Source organism: Nematostella vectensis, chromosome 15 (assembly GCF_932526225.1).
Source record: "Nematostella vectensis chromosome 15, jaNemVect1.1, whole genome shotgun sequence".
Classification (NCBI taxonomy): domain Eukaryota; kingdom Metazoa; phylum Cnidaria; class Anthozoa; order Actiniaria; family Edwardsiidae; genus Nematostella; species Nematostella vectensis.
In genome coordinates this window covers 4419612-4439497 of record NC_064048.1, presented here as the reverse complement: position 1 = coordinate 4439497, position 19886 = coordinate 4419612, and the positions used below count along the sequence as shown (strand labels likewise).

Sequence of the window (19886 nt, the reverse complement as noted above, 5' to 3'; positions counted from 1 at the left end):
TATTCTGACCTGCCAAAGCCTTGCTTGTCCTGGATAATGCAGGCCCCCCTTATTATCTGGTGAATGGACTGTTAGTCTAAACAACAGCAAACCACAACAAAACGACACAGGAAATATTCTGCAATATACTTGTGATCATAACCTAGACCAATCAATAGAATTTATCATACAATTATTATTTTTTTGCAATTCCAAAAAAAAATTGTTTTCATAAATCACTGAAAAGCACCAAATGAAGTCCTTTGAACCTCCAAACATTCCAAATGCACTTAACAAAAAATGTGAACGTAGTTCATGAATTTTGCAAACAACAGCTGTTCATGAATCCAGTGTTCCCAAACAGACTGGGACAAACAGGTTGACAAACAGGGACTCACAACTAAAACCATGCAACAGCAAGAACAAAGCAGTACACAACAGAAACAGCAGCTTCAAGGACTAAAACAACACACCACCAAATTAAGGTGGATCCATTAAAGCAGCGTTGTCACCAGTTTACTTCCAGAGGGCCAACGGAAATCTCAATTGACAAGAGACAAAAGAATCTATTAGAATCTGTGCTAATTAACAGGCCATCCACTCTATATAATCAGTCACGGAAGTAAATCATCAAAGAAATTCCAAAAGATACACTGCTTTTACTGTTTTCTGATATATTTTTTGCGTTTCCATTAAAAATCATTGAAATTTGTTATGTACATAATAAACTATACTGTAAGTAAACTGGTGACAATGATGCTTTAAGTGACGTATGAAAATAATGCAGCAGCAATTGTTGATATTTTTACGAGTAGCCTTTTGCCAATTGTTTTTTTGTTCAACAATGTTGTGGGATAATTTCCAGGCCAATGCAGAATACATCAAAATGGCTGATCATTACTCGCTAGTACCTGGCGGCTCAAACAACAATAACTATGCCAATGTTGATCTGATTTTGGATGTTGCCAAACGAATTCCAGTGCAGGTAAATAATAGTAGCATGTAGGTTTAAATAATAATAGGTATGCTTACGCACGCCTCTAGCGTTTCGACACGGTGCTTATCCATCGGACAGCTCGGAACACAACCACGATTTTCCTTTCGAAAAGTGCCATGGCTCTTTCTGAATCGGGCCAGCACTGCAAATTCTGAACGGACCGCGATCGCGTCGGGCCCACGCAGTAACTTTCGTGCCGCCGTCGCCTATTGCCGCCATGCCTTTCCTTTGCCTTTCTCAAGCACACACACCCCCACATATACTCTTAGTTTTCTCGGCCAAGAAGTGCAACAGGGGCACTTTGTCGAAAAATTGGAGTGGACCTTACAGTCCTGATCGAGTTAATAATGTTAATAATGATAATGGTGTATGTATTTATTCTAGCAGACAATAGTGATAATAATAGATAATTATTATAAGTAATAATAAAATATGTGGTTATTTTTAAAAAAGTAATAATGATAACAATAGATAAGATGATTATAAGTAGATAATAATAATGATAGGTGATAATAGTAGCATATAATGATAATAATAAGTCAGATAATAAAAGAATTGAAACTATGTATTTTATTTTTCTGTTTTTCAGGCTGTGTGGGCAGGGTGGGGTCATGCTTCAGAAAATCCAAAGCTTCCAGACCTCCTCTCCAAGAATAACATCACATTCATTGGTATGTGTGCTTAGGTTAAGTATTGAATTCTTGTGTACAATCATAGGCAGATCCAGGATTTCAATATGGTGGGTGGATATTAGCCAGATAGACAGATTATAACTGATCCAGTGGTTCTTGGTAGGTCAAAATATTTAAAAATACTTCACACAATTGGATTTGTCACATCAGCAAATTCAAGAAGGCAAATTCTTATGGACAATACCCCACATCCCTCAGACATCTATATTCTTCAGAAAGAGTGACTTTTCATTGATATTTCACTCAAAAATGGGGGTGGATATCCACCAAATTCCCCCCCCCCACCCTGTATCCGTCCCTGACAATTAACAAGCAGCAGAACAACATGGAGAGAGAAGTAAAGTAACAAGTAAATAAGATAATATGTGAAAACAACAAAGGGCCAAAAAAATTGCACAAAATGTATGACAGTAACCAATGATGGAATGTTTCATAATGCTTTTTGGAAGGCAGGACAGCCTTATGTGTGTTTTAGTTCAAGGTTTTTCATCAGAAATAAAGACCAGGTACTAATCAAATGCACCTTATCTTTGTTGTGTTTTTTTTTTGTCATTTTTAGGTCCTCCTGCAGAAGCTATGTGGTCCCTTGGGGACAAGATTGCCTCTACAATCATCGCCCAAACTGTTGGCATACCTACACTTCCCTGGAGTGGCAGCGGTAAATTGCTTAGAGCTTAGGATTCCTTTAAAGAGCACTAGTCAGCCACAACTTTTTTATTGTTTATCCTATGTATATTGACAAATTATGAAAGATAATGTTGAAATGACGAAGTTGCACAGTATTATAGTTGATTTACAAAAAAAGAATGGAAGAAATTAGTCAAGTTTCTTGAAATCAGCTGATAGAAATGGGTCTTCTCCCATGTAAGGTAATTTGCAGCATATTTTGGTTGGGAGATTAGGGAGGTCTTAGAACTGAAAATGTATCAGTTTATAGGGGTAGGGTTGTGCTGGCTGGAATAAAACGAATGTAAAGTCTGTCATGAAGTGGGATGGGCCAAATCCCATGAGCCCCCACCCAGTCACCAACACTCCCCCCAGGCGTGAACACTGGGGTGCGCAGTGTCATTTCTTATTAAGGAATCTTCAAATACTATGCTTTTTCCTTATGTTAACTATGCCTGCGCACCCCCACTCAGCCAATCCTGGGAACGCCCCTGCTCCCCCCACTCCCCTTTCATTGCACAGTCCCTGAAAATGGCCTCATCATATGCTTGTACCCTTGGACACTTTGACTATAATTTCTCATGATTCAAACCAAATTTTTTTATGAGTTTAACAGGGCCTCCAATTGCTAAAGGGGAAGGCTGGGATAAAAAATGATAAAATATTAAGAGAAGTACAATCCCCCCCTCCTCCAAACTCGAGGGTACCTTGTAAACAACATTGACTGATTGTGTTGTTTTTGTACCTTTATTTAGGTCTGGTGATAGAAAACCATACGGAAGTACTTGAGCAGGGAGGGATGCTTACTGTCCCTGATGAATTGTATGACCAGGCATCCATGAATGAGGTCACTGATGGACTAAAGGTACTGTTTAAGAACCTGATTAGAATACTAGTCAGATCATACTGTATGATCTTACTGTAACCGAAGATGAGAGTGCAGATACTATGTTGTCAAGTTGAAGGCATAAAAGGCGCATCAGACATCTGCTATATGACTCAGGTGTGACCACGGAACACAGCTTACAGTAGATTGAAATTGATGGTCTTTATGGAGGAATACAATTTAGAAAACCCAGAGATAAACCAAAACCCGTCTTTTGGTTGAAAGCTGGTATTCGTACCACTGCACCTGGGGAGAAGGCGGGCATAAAAGGGGGATAATGGTTGTGATACGGGTAGAGGTTGGTGGCAGGGGTGAGGACGGGAGGGTAATTATGGGGATAATGCTACAGTAAGTGAAGTTGGACTATCAGGGGGATTCAGGATGGCAATTCAGGTGTTCTTACCCTGGTGTATAGGGATTTAAGAAGGGGATAGGGATACTGGAAAACAAAAAGGGGCTGATAAGAGGTACATGCTGGAGCTCATAGTCGAACTCCACTTACTGTAGCATTATCCCCATAATTACCCTCCTGTCCTCACCCCTGCCACCAACCTCTACCCGTATCACAACCATTATTCCCCTTTCATGTCCCCCTTCTCCCCAGGTGCCAAATACCCGCTTTTAACCAAAAGTCCAAAGGAAAGAAAGAACTAACTGAGCTCACGTTGGAACCCGAATCAAACCCAGAGTTCAGTGGTGAGAGGCACAGGCACTACAGAGGGACGCTCTGCCAACTGTACCTACTAATTCCCCCCATTAGCATGAATCACATCTACAAGAGTCATTCTCTTTTCTAGATCGCCAGATCTATTGGTTATCCAGTAATGATAAAAGCATCAGAAGGTGGCGGTGGGAAAGGAATAAGAAAAGCGAACAATGATGACGAGTTCACAAACTTCTTCAGACAGGTACAAGTAAAAAACTGTTACTTTTTAAAATTGAAAGTCTGAATACATAAAGATGGCCAGGATCTAGACACTAGGTGCCACAGTGTAAGGATCTAGAAAGATTGTTCATTACAGGTGTGTTACTGCAGAACTAAATATGCTAAAAACTCTTTTTAAGATAGCGTATCCAGGCCTATAGCCAGGAGGGTTCGGAAGAACCTCCCCACTTGACTGGAAGGTCCGCTATTATTAAGGATAATTAAGTACAACTACGAGGAAAGAGCGAGCTACTGTACCTACAGTAAGAGAAAGGGTCCGCTTATGGGAAATGACCCCCCCTGCTCAAAATCCTGGCCACAGGCCTGGTATGTCAGTCATGACTACAATTTTGATTGTATTCCTGTAAGCAGCCCATTTTTGCATGCATCAACTTTGAAATAATAATATTGTGTAAGACTCATAGCTCTCCCTTTTATCAAGGACGAAGGATAAGAAAGGAAACTGTAATACAGTAGTGGCAATCATAATGATAGTGTTTTAGTTAGTGTGGTGAATTCTTGTCATTATTCCGACTACTACACAATTTGTGTTGTTAACAATTAAATTGTTTTCATTTCCAGGTGCAGATTGAAGTCCCAAGCTCACCTATCTTTATCATGAAAGTCGCCGAACAGTTGAGTACAAAAGGACATACCAATCGCAACAAAATTTTAACTGGAAAGAAAGTTTTTTTGCTGCACTTTATCTTTCAGTTTGATTTTTGTCGTAAGACTACAGCATTATTGATCAGCCATTGCCCAGCTTTTTCAACGAACAAATTTTATGGCAATATAACCAAAATTATTCATTTTAAAAGTTAGGACCATCTAATTACTTGTGTGAGTGCAACTGTTTACACAGAGTGTGTAAAACAAGACAACAAATGTTTTTGTGTTGTTTTAACCCATCTAGAACAAATGAAAGAAACCAATTATTGTAGTAAACTGGATGTAACACCAGTTAAAGTTGGTTTACCCTATCCAATCTCATTGTCGAGTAAACGTACAGCTTGTATTGAGTTACAGCTTGTAAGAGTATATAATTCGTATCCCCTTAATGTGGCAATTTCAAACCACAATCTTGTTCTCTGTAGTTCTCGTCACCTTGAGGTGCAACTCCTTGTTGATGAGTATGGAAATGCAGTGTCTCTTTTTGGGAGAGACTGCTCCGTTCAGAGAAGGCATCAGAAGATCATTGAGGAAGCTCCAGCAGCTGTTGCCAAACCTGAGACCCTTCGCAAGATGGAGGAGGTACATTGAAATAAGAGACTCAATGATGAAGAATTATGTTTGTTGTGATGATGATCGCGAAGATATGATCTGGAGTGGTGATGATGATAAAAAATGAAAAGAAGCAGATAAAGATGACAAAATGGAAACTAACTTTTAGCATAATCAGTGCAAGGTAATAATAACTCTGTATCTGTATCTTCTGTAGGATGCTATTAATCTTGCGAAGGTAGTAGGTTACGTGAGTGCTGGTACAGTAGAGTACCTCTATAATCCTGATGATGACAAGTACTTCTTCCTGGAACTCAACCCCAGACTCCAGGTTAGTGTTGCTTATTTTTCCTGGAACTCAACTCAAGACTGTAGTTGAGTGCTGTTTTTATTTTTCCTGTAACTTAACCCGAGACTCCAGGTTGTGATTCCTGGCACTTACCCTACATAGATTCCAGGTTAGTGTTGCTTTATCTCCCTGGAATTCAACCTAAGACTGTGAATACTGTTTTGCTTCATCCTGAACCCAACCAAATCTTCATTGTTTTTCTTCTTCCTGGAACGTAGGCTAATACTATGAGTCTAAAAATTGTCCAATACTTCAGGTGAATGTTTTTTCTAAGATTGCATTGCTCTCAACCTGGCTGGTTTTGTGCGTACATTAGACAATCCTCCCAATAATTTGTTATTTGTATTTGCAGGTGGAGCACCCATGTACAGAGTTTATTGCCGATGTTAACCTTCCAGCTGCTCAACTTCAGGTATAGGCGTTCATAATGAGATGAAAAACTTTAGCTAGACACACCGATCAGCCTATAGAAATGAATACTCTCTCATACGTGGTACTTTGCTGGCAAGATTTCTTTACAACATTCATCATTCATGAACACTAGGGGCCAAATAAAATCCCCTAGAATCCCCTAAGTTGCATTGTCCCTAGTGTTCGTGTGGACGATCCTAGTGGTGGTTCTGATGGCAATTCTAATGGATATGGTGATGGTGGTAGTCATGATTACAATCTATATTGTCAGGTTGCTATGGGAGTTCCTCTTCATCGAATCAAGGATATCCGAGTGCTGTATGGCAAGTCAGCATATGGAAGTGATAACATCGTGTTTGAGCCGTGAGTTCTAGTAATAAACTGCATTTTGATAATATTCAGATACACCAACAATTAATACCTACAGTATAATATATTCGTACAAGATGTGCAGATGATGAGAATGCTCCTTAGTATGGTCCTTTATAACGCCTGTGTATTTTATTTGTTAGGATGGCCGTTTTAATGTTTTTTGCAATAAGTAGGTGTGGCAAACTGTTGTGCGAGACATCTCGGCCGAGGCTGTAGAAAGATGAGGAGGTTCTACTTAACCGTTGGTGTTTTTATCTTAGGCCTCCACCATACAAGAAGCCTAAAGGTCATGTGATTGCTACCAGAATCACAGCAGAAAACCCTGATGAGGTAAGAGTTTTTTTGTACGTATTGCAGGAGGTGCTTGCATGGCTGAGCCATGTGTCATGGTTACAGTATGACGGTGTAGCATAACATAAGATATACACATTTTTAACGTAAACAAGTCTAAAAAGACAGAAAGATACTTTTTCCTTGTTTACAAAGAAATTGAAAGGGCTATTTGTGACGGTTCACACGAAAACCAGACTTGGCTTCTTTAGCATACCATTTTCATTCGTTACGCGAGCACGAGGCCTCTGTTATGCGAGCGTTAGTTTGCTGTTTAGCAAGAACAAGCTTTCTGTTACGTGAACGTGAGCTTGCCGTTTTGGGTTCAGGGGCTTCCCGTTAAGCAAGCGTTACAAAAAATGTAACGCGTTACTCAAAAAATGTTTTTTTTTTTAATTGTGTTTGTTGTGAACACTTTTAAATTCTAGATTTCCGATATCACTCTTTACGATGAATGGTATTCAGTAATCCAACCCCCTCCCCCCTTAAAAAAACACTACATGGACAACATTGCTCGGTCTGGGTTCAAACAGATTGCGGGCAGCTATTCATCATTTGGTTAACTAAGAGACATTTGGCAAAGTGTTGCCAAAACAACTGTTCCCTGCATCTTCGATCACACAAAACAACAGCATAGCACTAATGAATATCTGATGCATTTCTTGTGCGACTGACTTTCACATCAGTGTTTAGATACGAACTGCTTTATGCAGTTCACATGTCCTTGAGGATTTATTTAACGAGTTTGAAGGCACACATAGACTCGTTTTACTAGGGGTTTAAACCGAGCAGTGGCACGGTGCAAGAGCTGAATTTCAGAAGCATGAAAGACGTGTGGGGGTACTTTAGCGTGGCGGCATCTGGAGGCTTGCATGAGTATGCCGACTCACAATTTGGTCACCTTTTTGCATGGGGAGAGGATAGAGAGGATGCTAGAAGGTAAGTCAGGGAAGAATGTCATGATCAGTTACGTGGAGAAGATAGAGAGGATGCTTGAAGGTAAGTCAGGGGAGAATTTCATGATCAGTTACGTGGAGAAGATAGATAGGATGCTAGAAGGTAAGTCAGGGAATAATGTCATGATCAGTTACGTGGAGAAGATAGATAGGAGGCTAGATGGTAGGTCTGGAGAATTTCATGGTCAGTTACGTGGAGAAGATAGATAGGAGGCTAGAAGGTAAGTCAGGGAATAATGTCATGATCAGTCATGGGGAGAAGATAGGTAGGAGGCTAGTAGGTAAGTCAGGGAAGAATTTCATAGTCAGTCACGTTGAGAAGATTGATAGGAGGCTAGAAGGTAAGTTAGGGAAGAATGTCATGATAAGTAACGGGGAGAAGATAGATAGGGGGCTAAAAGATAAGTCAGGGAAGAATGTCATGATCAGTAACGAGGAAAAGATAGATAAGAGGCTAGAAGGTAAGTCAAGAAAGAATGTCAGGATCAGTCATCAGCATTAGATGGCCATGTGGACGTGAGGTGACAAAGTGAGAGATTGTGAGAAGAAGAGTCAAATATGAATGTACCCATTCATTAGCTGTTTATAGTGAGAAAAAGGAAAGAAAGAGGATGTAAAAGTAATACAGCAAATGAGACGAGACAGTCTTATAATAAGTCTGTCCCTTGTATGTCACTGATGAACTGATAAGTGCCATTTAAATGATCAGAATTAGTAGGCTAGCTTCAGTCAGACCGAGCTTGATGTGCGACACACTGGAGCGTTGTTTGAAATTATTTGCTATCTTTTCCTTCACCAGAAATATCGTTCTAGCCCTTAAAGAAATCTCCATCCGTGGCGACTTCCGCACCACCGTGGAATACTTGATCAAACTTTTAGAGAAAGATTCATTCAAGAGCAACAGGTTCAGCACAAACTGGCTGGACTCATTAATAGCAGAGCGTGAACAGACTGAGAAGCCAGAGCCTATCCTAGGGGTCATCGCCGGCGCGATCCATGTAGCAGATGCTACCATAACAAAGAGATTCGCCAACTACAGGGATGCGCTTGAGAGGTAACTTTTAACTTGGCTAGTGCTATTCACATTCTATGGATTGCTGTATGTTTCCTGCAGACAACAGATTCCCTCGGAAGATCGTCTTTGGTAACTCAAAAGATGTAGTGCAATAACAACGAGAATGTTGATCGACCACTCCTTTGTTATTGTTTATCAATGAAATACAACTAATAACAATCTACAAATGAAGTCTGCTATGTTATTGACAATATTTCATTGAAAATATCTTAGTTTCTCGCCGGAATGGGCGGATGGAAATGCATTCTTTGTATGACTCGTAATCGAGTGGGAGTATAAAATGGCGGCGAGATTTGCTTTCTTTAAACAGATCAATACAGTTCTATAGCTACTGTATGTTTCCCTGTAGACAGCACTGCAAATTCTCTCAGATATCGTCTCAATGGAGATGTGCAATTAACAAACCATTTATACAGATCAATAGCTTCTTTGCCTATTTGTATGTTTCCCTACAGAGGTCAGATTCTCCCGGAAGATTGCCTTGGTAACTCAGTAGATGTTGAACTCATCTACGAAGGCTACAAGTATTGTCTGACAGCCACCCGCCTTGGACCCAACTCATTCTTCTTGCTCATGAACGGCTCCTTTGTTGAAATAGAGACTCACAGGTACTATGATCAATTTAAATCTTCTCCTTGCGAAACCATCGGCAAACAAAAGTATTTGGTAAATGAGAATTTCTCACACGCACCATTTCGCTGCTATATAGCTATTTGCTAAAAATATCGATCTCCACTGAATTTTGCTCACATAAAGATTTAGTATGCTAAGTATTAGTTAAATCATCAGTGCTGCTTTCTGATTGGGTTATCAGATGATGTGACCGTTATGCTATTTTTTTCTAGATTGAGCGATGGTGGGTTGCTTCTTTCTTTTGAGGGCCACTGCCACACGTCATACATGAAAGAGCAGATTGACAGGTCAGTAGCCAATTAAAATGTCACAATGATAACTATTATCCAATCAAAACCTGCTTGAATCGAAGCATCACCATCTGCCCCCTGATCAGAGCGATCCCTTTTATGAAGTGACTATGGTTATACCTGGACATAATCGCTACAGTAATTCGTCTTATTCATTTTTATGTATTTTTTATTTATGTATAGTACTCTCAGTCATTTTCACAATTTGTTGCACCTTTGTAAGTCATCATCATCACAAGCACTATCATTTCCATTTATATCATTGTTGTTGTCATTTACCTTTACATGTCATTGACATTTACATTTTTCAGCTATCGCATGACTATTGGAGGAATGACATGGGTCTTCCAGAAGCAAAACGACCCCACGGTGCTCAGGTATGTTGAAAAAACATGCCTTCCTGGCTTGAGGAATCACTAGTAGCCATACCCGCAACAAAATAGCAACTGTGAAATGAACAAAACTGGCGTAGAAAATTTATATTTTCACATAATATGCTACATCTTCTGCTTATACCATATTTACAGAGCTCCTTCTGCTACATCTTCTGCTTATACCATATTCACAGAGCTCCTTCTGCTACATCTTTTGCTTATACCATATTTACAGAGCTCCTTTTGCTTATACCATATTTACAGAGCTCCTTCTGCTGGAAAGCTGATTGGTTACCTTGTTGAGGATGGAGGTCACGTGTTCCAGGGAGAAACATATGCAGAAATAGAGGTAACAAATGATAGCGGTGGTGACGATGATAATGATGGTGAAGTCAATGGCTATGGCAATGGCAATAATGATTATAATGATGGTGATGGTGAGTATAATTATGATGGTGGTGATGATGATGGTGATGGTGATAGTGATGGTGATGGTGATGGTGGTGGTGGTGGTGATGGTGGTGGTGGTGGTGGTGATGGTGATGGTGATGGTGATGGTGATGGTGATGGTGATGGTGATGGTGATGGTGATGGTGATGGTGATGGTGATGGTGAGTATAATGATGATGGTGGTGATGATGATGGTGATGATGGTGGTGATGGTGATGGTGATGGTGATGATAATGATGGTAAAGTTAACGGCGATGGCAATGACAATAATTATTATAATGATAGTGATGGTAATGATGATGGTGGTGATAATGATGGTGATGATGATGATGATGATGATGGTGATAATGGTGATGATGATGTTGGTGAAGTCAATGGCGATGGCAATGAAAATAATGATCATAATAATAGTGATGATAATGATGATGATGATGATGGCGATGGCTATGGCTATGATGATGCTTGTGGTGATGGGCGATGATTGTGATGGTGATGTATATGATATTGATGACATTGGTGGCAAGCTACTAATGCTGCGGATGTTGCTGTTATCAGCATAATTTAAATGTCTTTTTATGTAGTGTTTATATTACATTTATTGATTGAAGTTTTTTAAACTTATTGTTTTGTCGATGAAGATCTCATCGCCATCATTTGCACTTGTAGGTGATGAAAATGGTCATGCCTCTCACTGTCACCGAAAGTGGATGGTATGTGATCAACTTGCATCTTCTCCTAGACACTGTACCAAAATTCAAGTGGCCAAGTAAAGAGAATTCACAAAAAAATATATTTTGATGATGCAGTTACCTAACCGAGATTGTAATGCTATGTCCTTAGTATTGCATTGTCCTTTTTTCTCTCATAAAAATGTTTTGCCTCCACAGTCTGCACTATGTCAAAGGAGGTGGGGCCGTTTTGGATCCTGGGACAAAGGTGGCCACTCTTGAGCTTGATGATCCGAGTCGTGTTACTCAGGTAAGACTTGGGAGCCCTGTGCTTTACATCAGGTAAGACTTGGGAACCCTGTGCTTTACCTCAGGTAAGACTTGGGAACCCTGTGCTTTACCTCAGGTAAGACTCGGGAACCCTGTGCTTTACCTCCGTTAAGACTTTGGAATCCTGTGCTTTACCTCAGGTAAGACTTGTGATCCCTGTGCTTTACTTCAGGTATCGCTTGGGAAGCCTGTGCATTACCTCAGGTAAAGCTTGGGAGCCCTGTGAATTACCCCAGGAAAGGCTTGGGAGCCATTTTCCTTATAAGGCTTGGGAACCTTTTGCTTCACCCCTGGTATGGCTTGGGAACCCCGTGCCTTACCGAGGTATATCTTTGGGACCCTTATTTCTCTAAGGTTTGGGCGCCCTTTGTTTTCCCCTTTGGTAGGCTTGGCTCACATTTTAGCTTCCATAATAGTATCGGACATCGCTAACAAATCTAGCCTGGGCACAATGTGATCTAGATTCACAGGGTAATGGTTAGTGTTAGCATTATCGTTTATATGGGGCTATCGTCTTATTGCAATGCCTTGAAGCCATGAAGCAGATACCCTTCAAATGCAATTAAAAGTTTGTGTATCCTTTCGAATTTTTAATGGTCTTTTATATGTTTGCCCTCTCTCTGTGTTTTGCAGGCTCAACTTTATACCGGTACTTTCCCAGTCTCTGAAACGAACTCCATACAGAAAGGAATGAAGCTACATCAAGTATGTCAAGCAGGGTGTGCTCGTCAAAACAAAATTCATACACGAAATTATGAGATTGGATATCATTCAGATACAATGGGTAACCCTTTTAAAACCCCAAGACACTTAAAATTTGAATGCTTTATGGAAAATAGTGTCATTAACTCATTATCCCTGGATTTCTTTTATATGCATTGTTCCTATTTGGAAACAATCTGATCCCTTTTTTTAGGTTTATCAAATTGCCAAAGAAAACCTGCAGAATGTGATGGACGGGTACTGTGTGGACGAGCCCTATCTTACGCCAAGGCTTGAAGAGAATGTAGATGTTTTGCTCAAGTCATTACGCAATCCAGCCCTTCCGCTTCTTGAGCTCAAGGTGAGCGAAGCAGAAAGTAGAAATTCAGTACTTTAAAATATGATTCCGCATCCAAATAATAGCCATAATCAACATTAGAGCATAAGGATATAACAGTTGTTTAAGTCACCAAAACATTTCCAGGTCCAAGGAACCCAGAATAAGTCTGAAAACAATTTTTGAATAAGGTTGGGTAGCAAAGATGGCCCACATTGGAGAGTATGAGGCCATTCGCCAGAAAATTCCTTTCTCACTTGGTGGAGCCCAGACAAGGAATTATCCAATTGAATCAACTTCAGCGTGCAAACATCCATCAGCACAGCATTAATTATGCCCAAATAGACTTTATGATGTCCTAAGGCACTCTCCAGATGTGAAAAAGCTGTAATTTTTAAGCAAATTACAAGCAAAACTGTTGTAAGCAACAGGCTGTAGCAGTACCGTCGCTAGAAAGAAAAGGCACCGCAGTGCATTGTTGGAAACTTCAAGGCATACCGTCTTGGGTCAGCGGTAGCTTAGCTTAACTGGTAGTGTTGGACTTGAAATAGGGGGGGGGGGGAGGTTCTTGTTTTCATTCTGTTTTCGGTACAATGTTTCTCAAAAGTACCCAGGAGTGAAAGGGTTAAACCATTGCAGAAAAAAAAGCAATCATCGTAATCACAAGCATTCTCGTCATCATTGTAATCGTCGTCATAATCATCAACAGCAACCACACCACTTTACGTACTTGTAAAATAAACCTTTTTTGTGGTTTAAAATACAATATTTGGGAGGCTTGTGGTTTTACAGCAAAGAGAGGCTCAAATGGGCATGTTCTGGCTTCAATATTAGATGAATTTTAAAAAATGCTGCTGTCTTCGGTGTTCCATTGTTTACTTGCTTTTGGAGGAGAGGAAACGCACATGCCCCTGGTGTAAATCAATCAGGCCTCCCAAGAATTGTAATTTTATCCACGAAAAGGTTTATTGAAGCCAATAACTCTGTGCTTGTCTTGTTACTCTGTCTAACATGACAGTCAGCGACTGTGTGCTGTTGCTCTTCATACCTATCTCACAACTTGCTCCTTTGTACCCACCTGTGTAGAGTTACATGTGAAACTGTTCTTATGACTGTTTGTCTTTCTCAGGAGATGATATCATCTATAGCCGGTCGTATTCCACTCAGTGTGGAGGATGCTATCAAACGCCATTTGGCCAATTACGCCAGCAATCTCACTTCCTTACTCAGCCAGTTTCCAAGCCAACAGGTGACGTAATGCACCGATGGACTGCAGGTATCCCACAATGCACTTGTAGACTACAGGTATCCCACAATGTACTGATAGACTGCAGGTATCCCACAATGCATTGATAGACTGCAGGTATCCCAAAATGCATTGAATGACTGCATGTTACCCAAAATGCACTGATAGACTACAGGTATCCCACAATTCATTGATCAACTGCTGGTATCCAACAATTCATTGATGACTGCAGGTAAACCGAAATGCAATGATAGGCTACATGTATTCCAGAATGCACTTATAGACTGCAGGTATCCCACAATGCACTTATAGACTGCAGGTATCCCACAATGCACTGATAGACTGCACGTATCCCACAATGCACTGATAGACTGCAGGTATCCCACAATGGATTTAAGGACAGCAGAAATCACACAATGCACTTTTTATTTGTTTATGTTGGCACTGTTAATTTTAGCATTTTGTTTATCTTGGCTTTTTTTTATTTTGGCATTCTTTTATTGGAAAGTTTTCGTCTGCATGCAGATTGCCAATGTGGTAGATGCACACGCCTCTACCCTGACGAAGCGCGAAGAGAGAGATGCATTCTTCCTCAACACTCAGGGCATTGTACAACTCGTACAGAGGTAAGTCATCATCATGGTCACTATCGATCTGAAAGTACTAAGCGAAGCTTGTGGTCGTGTAGTAGCTCTCAGAAGATTTCACCTCCTTGGATTGATGCACCACAGACAAAACAATAGGAAACAAAACTGTAGAACGGAAATACAATAGAACAATGAGGTAATCTAGCCAGTTATGTTAGGCCTTATAAGCAGGCTACTACATAGCTGGAAGCTTGTTTTGTGCCCTCCCTTCCCCCACTATTTTAATTATTGAACAACACAGTGTTACTATCATCAAATTTTCAGGTATCGTAATGGCGTCCGCGGTCACCTTAAAGCCGTCGTGCTTGCGCTACTAAGGAAATACCTCCAATCCGAGATCCTCTTTAATGAAGGGAACTTTGAGAAGTGTGTGATATTGTTACGAGCTCAGAGCAAGAGCAAGGACCTGTCGTCAGTGGTCTCGACTGTCTTCTCTCATGTGAACGTCTCTAAGAAGAACAAGCTCGCCATTACGCTCATTGTGAGTATGCTTTTCGTTGTTAGGATCGTTTGTGTTCATACGATCCCAATTGTTTTTGCCATTAGGATCACTTGTGTCTAACGACCCCACCGCTTTGTGATCGCTTGTGTCATTACGATCCCCATCCTTTGTGTTCTTAGAATCGCTTGTGTCATTACGATCCCCATCCTTTGTGTCCTTAGGATCGCTTGTGTGGTTACGAACCTGGTCTGTCTGATGAGCTTCACAGTATTTTGCAAGAGTTGACGCATCTTAACAGACAAGAGCACGCTAAGGTTGCACTCCGAGCGAGACAGGTGAGACAGTGATGGGTGTACTCTGAGTGAGACAGGTGAGACATAGTGATGGGTGCACTCTGAGTGAGACAGGTGAGACATAGTGATGTGTGTACTCCGAGACAGGTAAGACATAGTGACGTTTGTATTCCGAGCGAGACAGGTGAGACATAGTGATGGGTGTACTCTAAAGCGAGACAGGTGAGACCTAGTGATGGGTGTACTCTGGTTGAGACAGGTGAGCCGTAGTGATGGGTGTACTCTGAGCGAGACAGGTGAGACATAGTGATGGGTGTACTCTGAGCGAGACAGGTGAGACATAGTGATGGGTGTACTCCGAGACAGGTGAGACATAGTGATGTGTGTACTCCGAGACAGGTAAGACATAGTGACATTTGTATTCCGAGCGAGACAGGTGAGACATAGTGATGGGTGTACTCTAAGCGAGACAGGTGAGACATAGTGATGGGTGTACTCTGATTGAGACAGGTGAGCCGTAGTGATGGGTGTACTCTGAGCGAGACAGGTGAGACATAGTGATGGGTGTACTCTGAGCGAGACAGGTGAGACATAGTGATGGGTGTACTCTGAGAGAGACAGGTGAGACATAGTGATGAGTGTACTCTGAGTGAGACAGGTGAGACATAGTGATGGGTGTACTCTGAGACTGGTGAGACATAGTGATGGGTGTACTCTGAGTGAGACAGGTGAGACATAGTGATGGGTGCACTCTGAGACTGGTGAGACATAGTGATGGGTGTACTCTGAGTGAGACAGGTGAGACATAGTGATGGGTGTACTCTGAGAGAGACAGGTGAGACATAGTGATGGGTGTACTCTGAGTGAGACAGGTGAGACATAGTGATGGGTGTACTCTGAGTGAGACATGTGAAACATAGTGATGAGTGTACTCTGAGCGAGACAGGTGAGACATAGTGATGGGTGTACTCCGAGACAGGTGAGACATAGTGATGTGTGTACTCCGAGACAGGTAAGACATAGTGACGTTTGTATTCCGAGCGAGACAGGTGAGACATAGTGATGGGTGTACTCTAAGCGAGACAGGTGAGACCTAGTGATGGGTGTACTCTGATTGAGACAGGTGAGCCGTAGTGATGGGTGTACCCTGAGCGAGACAGGTGAGACATAGTGATGGGTGTACTCTGAGCGAGACAGGTGAGACATAGTGATGAGCCTACTCTGAGTGAGACAGGTGAGACATAGTGATGAGTGTACTCTGAGCGAGACAGGTGAGACATAGTGATGAGTGTACTCTGAGAGAGACAGGTGAGACATAGTGATGGGTGCACTCTGAGCGAGACAGGTGAGACATAGTGATGGGTGCACTCCGAGAGAGACAGGTGAGACATAGTGATGGGTGTACTCTAAGCGAGACAGGTAAGACATAGTGATGGGTGTACTCCGAGACAGGTGAGACATAGTGATGAGTGTACTCTGAGAGAGACAGGTGAGACAGTGATGGGTGTACTCTAAGCGAGACAGGTAAGACATAGTGATGGGTGTACTCCGAGACAGGTGAGACATAGTGATGAGTCTACTCTGAGTGAGACAGGTGAGACATAGTGATGAGTGTACTCTGAGAGAGACAGGTGAGACATAGTGATGGGTGTACTCTGAGTGAGACAGGTGAGACATAGTGATGAGTGTACTCTGAGAGAGACAGGTGAGACATAGTGATGGGTGTACTCTGAGTGAGACAGGTGAGACATAGTGATGGGTGTACTCTGAGAGAGACAGGTAAGACATAGTGATGGGTGTACTCTGAGCGAGACAGGTGAGACATAGTGATGGGTGTACTCCGAGACAGGTGAGACATAGTGATGTGTGTACTCCGAGACAGGTAAGACATAGTGACGTTTGTATTCCGAGCGAGACAGGTGAGACATAGTGATGGGTGTACTCTAAGCGAGACAGGTGAGACCTAGTGATGGGTGTACTCTGATTGAGACAGGTGAGCCGTAGTGATGGGTGTACCCTGAGCGAGACAGGTGAGACATAGTGATGGGTGTACTCTGAGCGAGACAGGTGAGACATAGTGATGGGTGTACTCCGAGACAGGTGAGACATAGTGATGTGTGTACTCCGAGACAGGTAAGACATAGTGACGTTTGTATTCCGAGCGAGACAGGTGAGACATAGTGATGGGTGTACTCTAAGCGAGACAGGTGAGACATAGTGATGGGTGTACTCTGATTGAGACAGGTGAGCCGTAGTGATGGGTGTACTCTGAGCGAGACAGGCGAGACATAGTGATGGGTGTACTCTGAGCGAGACAGGTGAGACTTAGTGATGGGTGTACTCTGAGTGAGACAGGTGAGACATAGTGATGGGTACACTCTGAGCGAGACAGGTAAGACATAGTGATGGGTGTACTCTAAGCGAGACAGGTAAGACATAGTGATGGGTGCACTCTGAGTGAGACAGGTAAGACATAGTGATGGGTGTACTCTGAGTGAGACTGGTGAGACATAGTGATGGGTGTACTCTGAGTGAGACAGGTGAGACATAGTGATGAGTGTACTCTGAGTGAGACAGGTGAGAAATAGTGATGGGTGTACTCTGAGTGAGACTGGTGAGACATAGTGATGGGTGTACTCTGAGTGAGACAGGTGAGACATAGTGATGAGTGTACTCTGAGCGAGACAGGTGAGACATAGTGATGGGTGTACTCCGAGACAGGTGAGACATAGTGATGTGTGTACTCCGAGACAGGTAAGACATAGTGACGTTTGTATTCCGAGCGAGACAGGTGAGACATAGTGATGGGTGTACTCTAAGCGAGACAGGTGAGACATAGTGATGGGTGTACTCTGATTGAGACAGGTGAGCCGTAGTGATGGGTGTACTCTGAGCGAGACAGGCGAGACATAGTGATGGGTGTACTCTGAGCGAGACAGGTGAGACTTAGTGATGGGTGTACTCTGAGTGAGACAGGTGAGACATAGTGATGGGTACACTCTGAGCGACACAGGTGAGACATAGTGATGGGTGCACTCTGAGTGAGACAGGTGAGACATAGTGATGGGTGTACTCTGAGCGAGACAGGTGAGACATAGTGATGAGTGTACTCTGAGTGAGACAGGTGAGACATAGTGATGGGTGTACTCTGAGTGAGACAGGTGAGACATAGTGATGGGTGCACTCTGAGTGAGACAGGTGAGACATAGTGATGGGTGCACTCTGAGAGAGACAGGTGAGACATAGTGATGGGTGTACTCTGAGTGAGACAGGTGAGACATAGTGATGGGTGTACTCTGAGCGAGACAGGTGAGACATAGTGATGGGTTTACTCTGAGTGAGACAGGTGAGACATAGTGATGAGTGTACTCTGAGTGAGACAGGTGAGACATAGTGATGAGTGTACTCTGAGTGAGACAGGTGAGACATAGTGATGAGTGTACTCTGAGCGAGACAGGTGAGACATAGTGATGAGTGTACTCTGAGCGAGACAGGTGAGACATAGTGATGAGTGTACTCTGAGCGAGACAGGTGAGACATGGTGATGAGTGTACTCTGAGTGAGACAGGTGAGACATAGTGATAAGTGTACTCTGAGAGAGACAGGTGAGACATAGTGATGAGTGTACTCTGAGAGACACAGGTGAGACAGTGATGGGTGCACTCTGAGTGAGACAGGTGAGACATAGTGATGGGTGTACTCTGAGTGAGACAGGTGAGACATAGTGATGAGTGTACTCTGAGCGAGACATAGTGATGAGTGTACTCTGAGTGAGACAGGTGACACATAGTGATGAGTGTACTCCGAGCGAGACAGGTGAGACATTGTGATGGGTGTACTCTGAGTGAGACAGGTGAGACATAGTGATGGGTGTACTCTGAGTGAGACAGGTGAGACATAGTGATGGGTGTACTCCGAGAGAGACAGGTGAGACATAGTGATGAGTGTACTCCGAGCGAGACAGGTGAGACATAGTGATGGGTGTACTCTGAGTGAGACAGGTGAGACATAGTGATGATTGTACTCTGAGAGAGACAGGTGAGACATAGTGATTGGTGTACTCTGAGTGAGACAGGTGAGACATAGTGATGAGTGTACTCTGAGCGAGACAGGTGAGACATAGTGATGGGTGTACTCCGAGAGAGACAGGTGAGACATAGTGATGGGTGTTCTCCGAGACAGTTGAGACATAGTGATGAGTGTACTCCGAGAGAGACAGGTCAGACATAGTGATGGGTGTACTCTGAGAGAGACAGGTGAGACATAGTGATGGGTGTACTCTGAGACAGGTGAGACATAGTGATGAGTGTACTCCGAGACAGGTAAGACATAGTGACGTTTGTATTCCGAGCGAGGCAGGTGAGACATAGTGATGGGTGTACTCTGATTGAGACAGGTGAGCCGTGGTGATGGGTGTACTCCGAAAGAGACAGGTAAGACTTAGAGATGGGTGTACTCCGAGACAGGTGAGACATAGTGATGGGTGTACTCTGAGACAGGTGAGACATAGTGATGAGTGTACTCTGAGCGAGACAGGTGAGACATAGTGATGAGTGTACTCTGAGAGAGACAGGTGAGAGATAGTGATGGGTGTACTCTGAGACAGGTGAGACAT

General features: G+C 42.5%; 1 protein-coding gene across 3 annotated transcripts in view; it reads left to right on the top strand.

The window, feature by feature from the left end:
• LOC5515660 (acetyl-CoA carboxylase-like) overlaps positions 1-19886 on the top strand; it is a 76306-nt gene that overhangs the window by 3557 nt on the left and 52863 nt on the right. For all 3 annotated transcript variants that reach the window (XM_048722387.1, XM_048722386.1, XM_048722388.1), the window contains exons 5-29: positions 845-964; positions 1566-1647; positions 2228-2326; positions 3090-3199; positions 4018-4128; positions 4728-4780; positions 5240-5396; positions 5584-5697; positions 6068-6127; positions 6398-6489; positions 6759-6828; positions 7604-7767; positions 8584-8838; positions 9315-9467; positions 9705-9779; positions 10094-10159; positions 10421-10505; positions 11273-11316; positions 11494-11584; positions 12238-12309; positions 12521-12667; positions 13773-13892; positions 14415-14515; positions 14801-15017; positions 15200-15313. In XM_048722387.1, the coding sequence (XP_048578344.1) occupies positions 845-964; positions 1566-1647; positions 2228-2326; positions 3090-3199; positions 4018-4128; positions 4728-4780; positions 5240-5396; positions 5584-5697; positions 6068-6127; positions 6398-6489; positions 6759-6828; positions 7604-7767; positions 8584-8838; positions 9315-9467; positions 9705-9779; positions 10094-10159; positions 10421-10505; positions 11273-11316; positions 11494-11584; positions 12238-12309; positions 12521-12667; positions 13773-13892; positions 14415-14515; positions 14801-15017; positions 15200-15313 (2772 nt within the window). The remainder of the gene's footprint in view (positions 1-844; positions 965-1565; positions 1648-2227; positions 2327-3089; positions 3200-4017; positions 4129-4727; positions 4781-5239; positions 5397-5583; positions 5698-6067; positions 6128-6397; positions 6490-6758; positions 6829-7603; positions 7768-8583; positions 8839-9314; positions 9468-9704; positions 9780-10093; positions 10160-10420; positions 10506-11272; positions 11317-11493; positions 11585-12237; positions 12310-12520; positions 12668-13772; positions 13893-14414; positions 14516-14800; positions 15018-15199; positions 15314-19886) is intronic.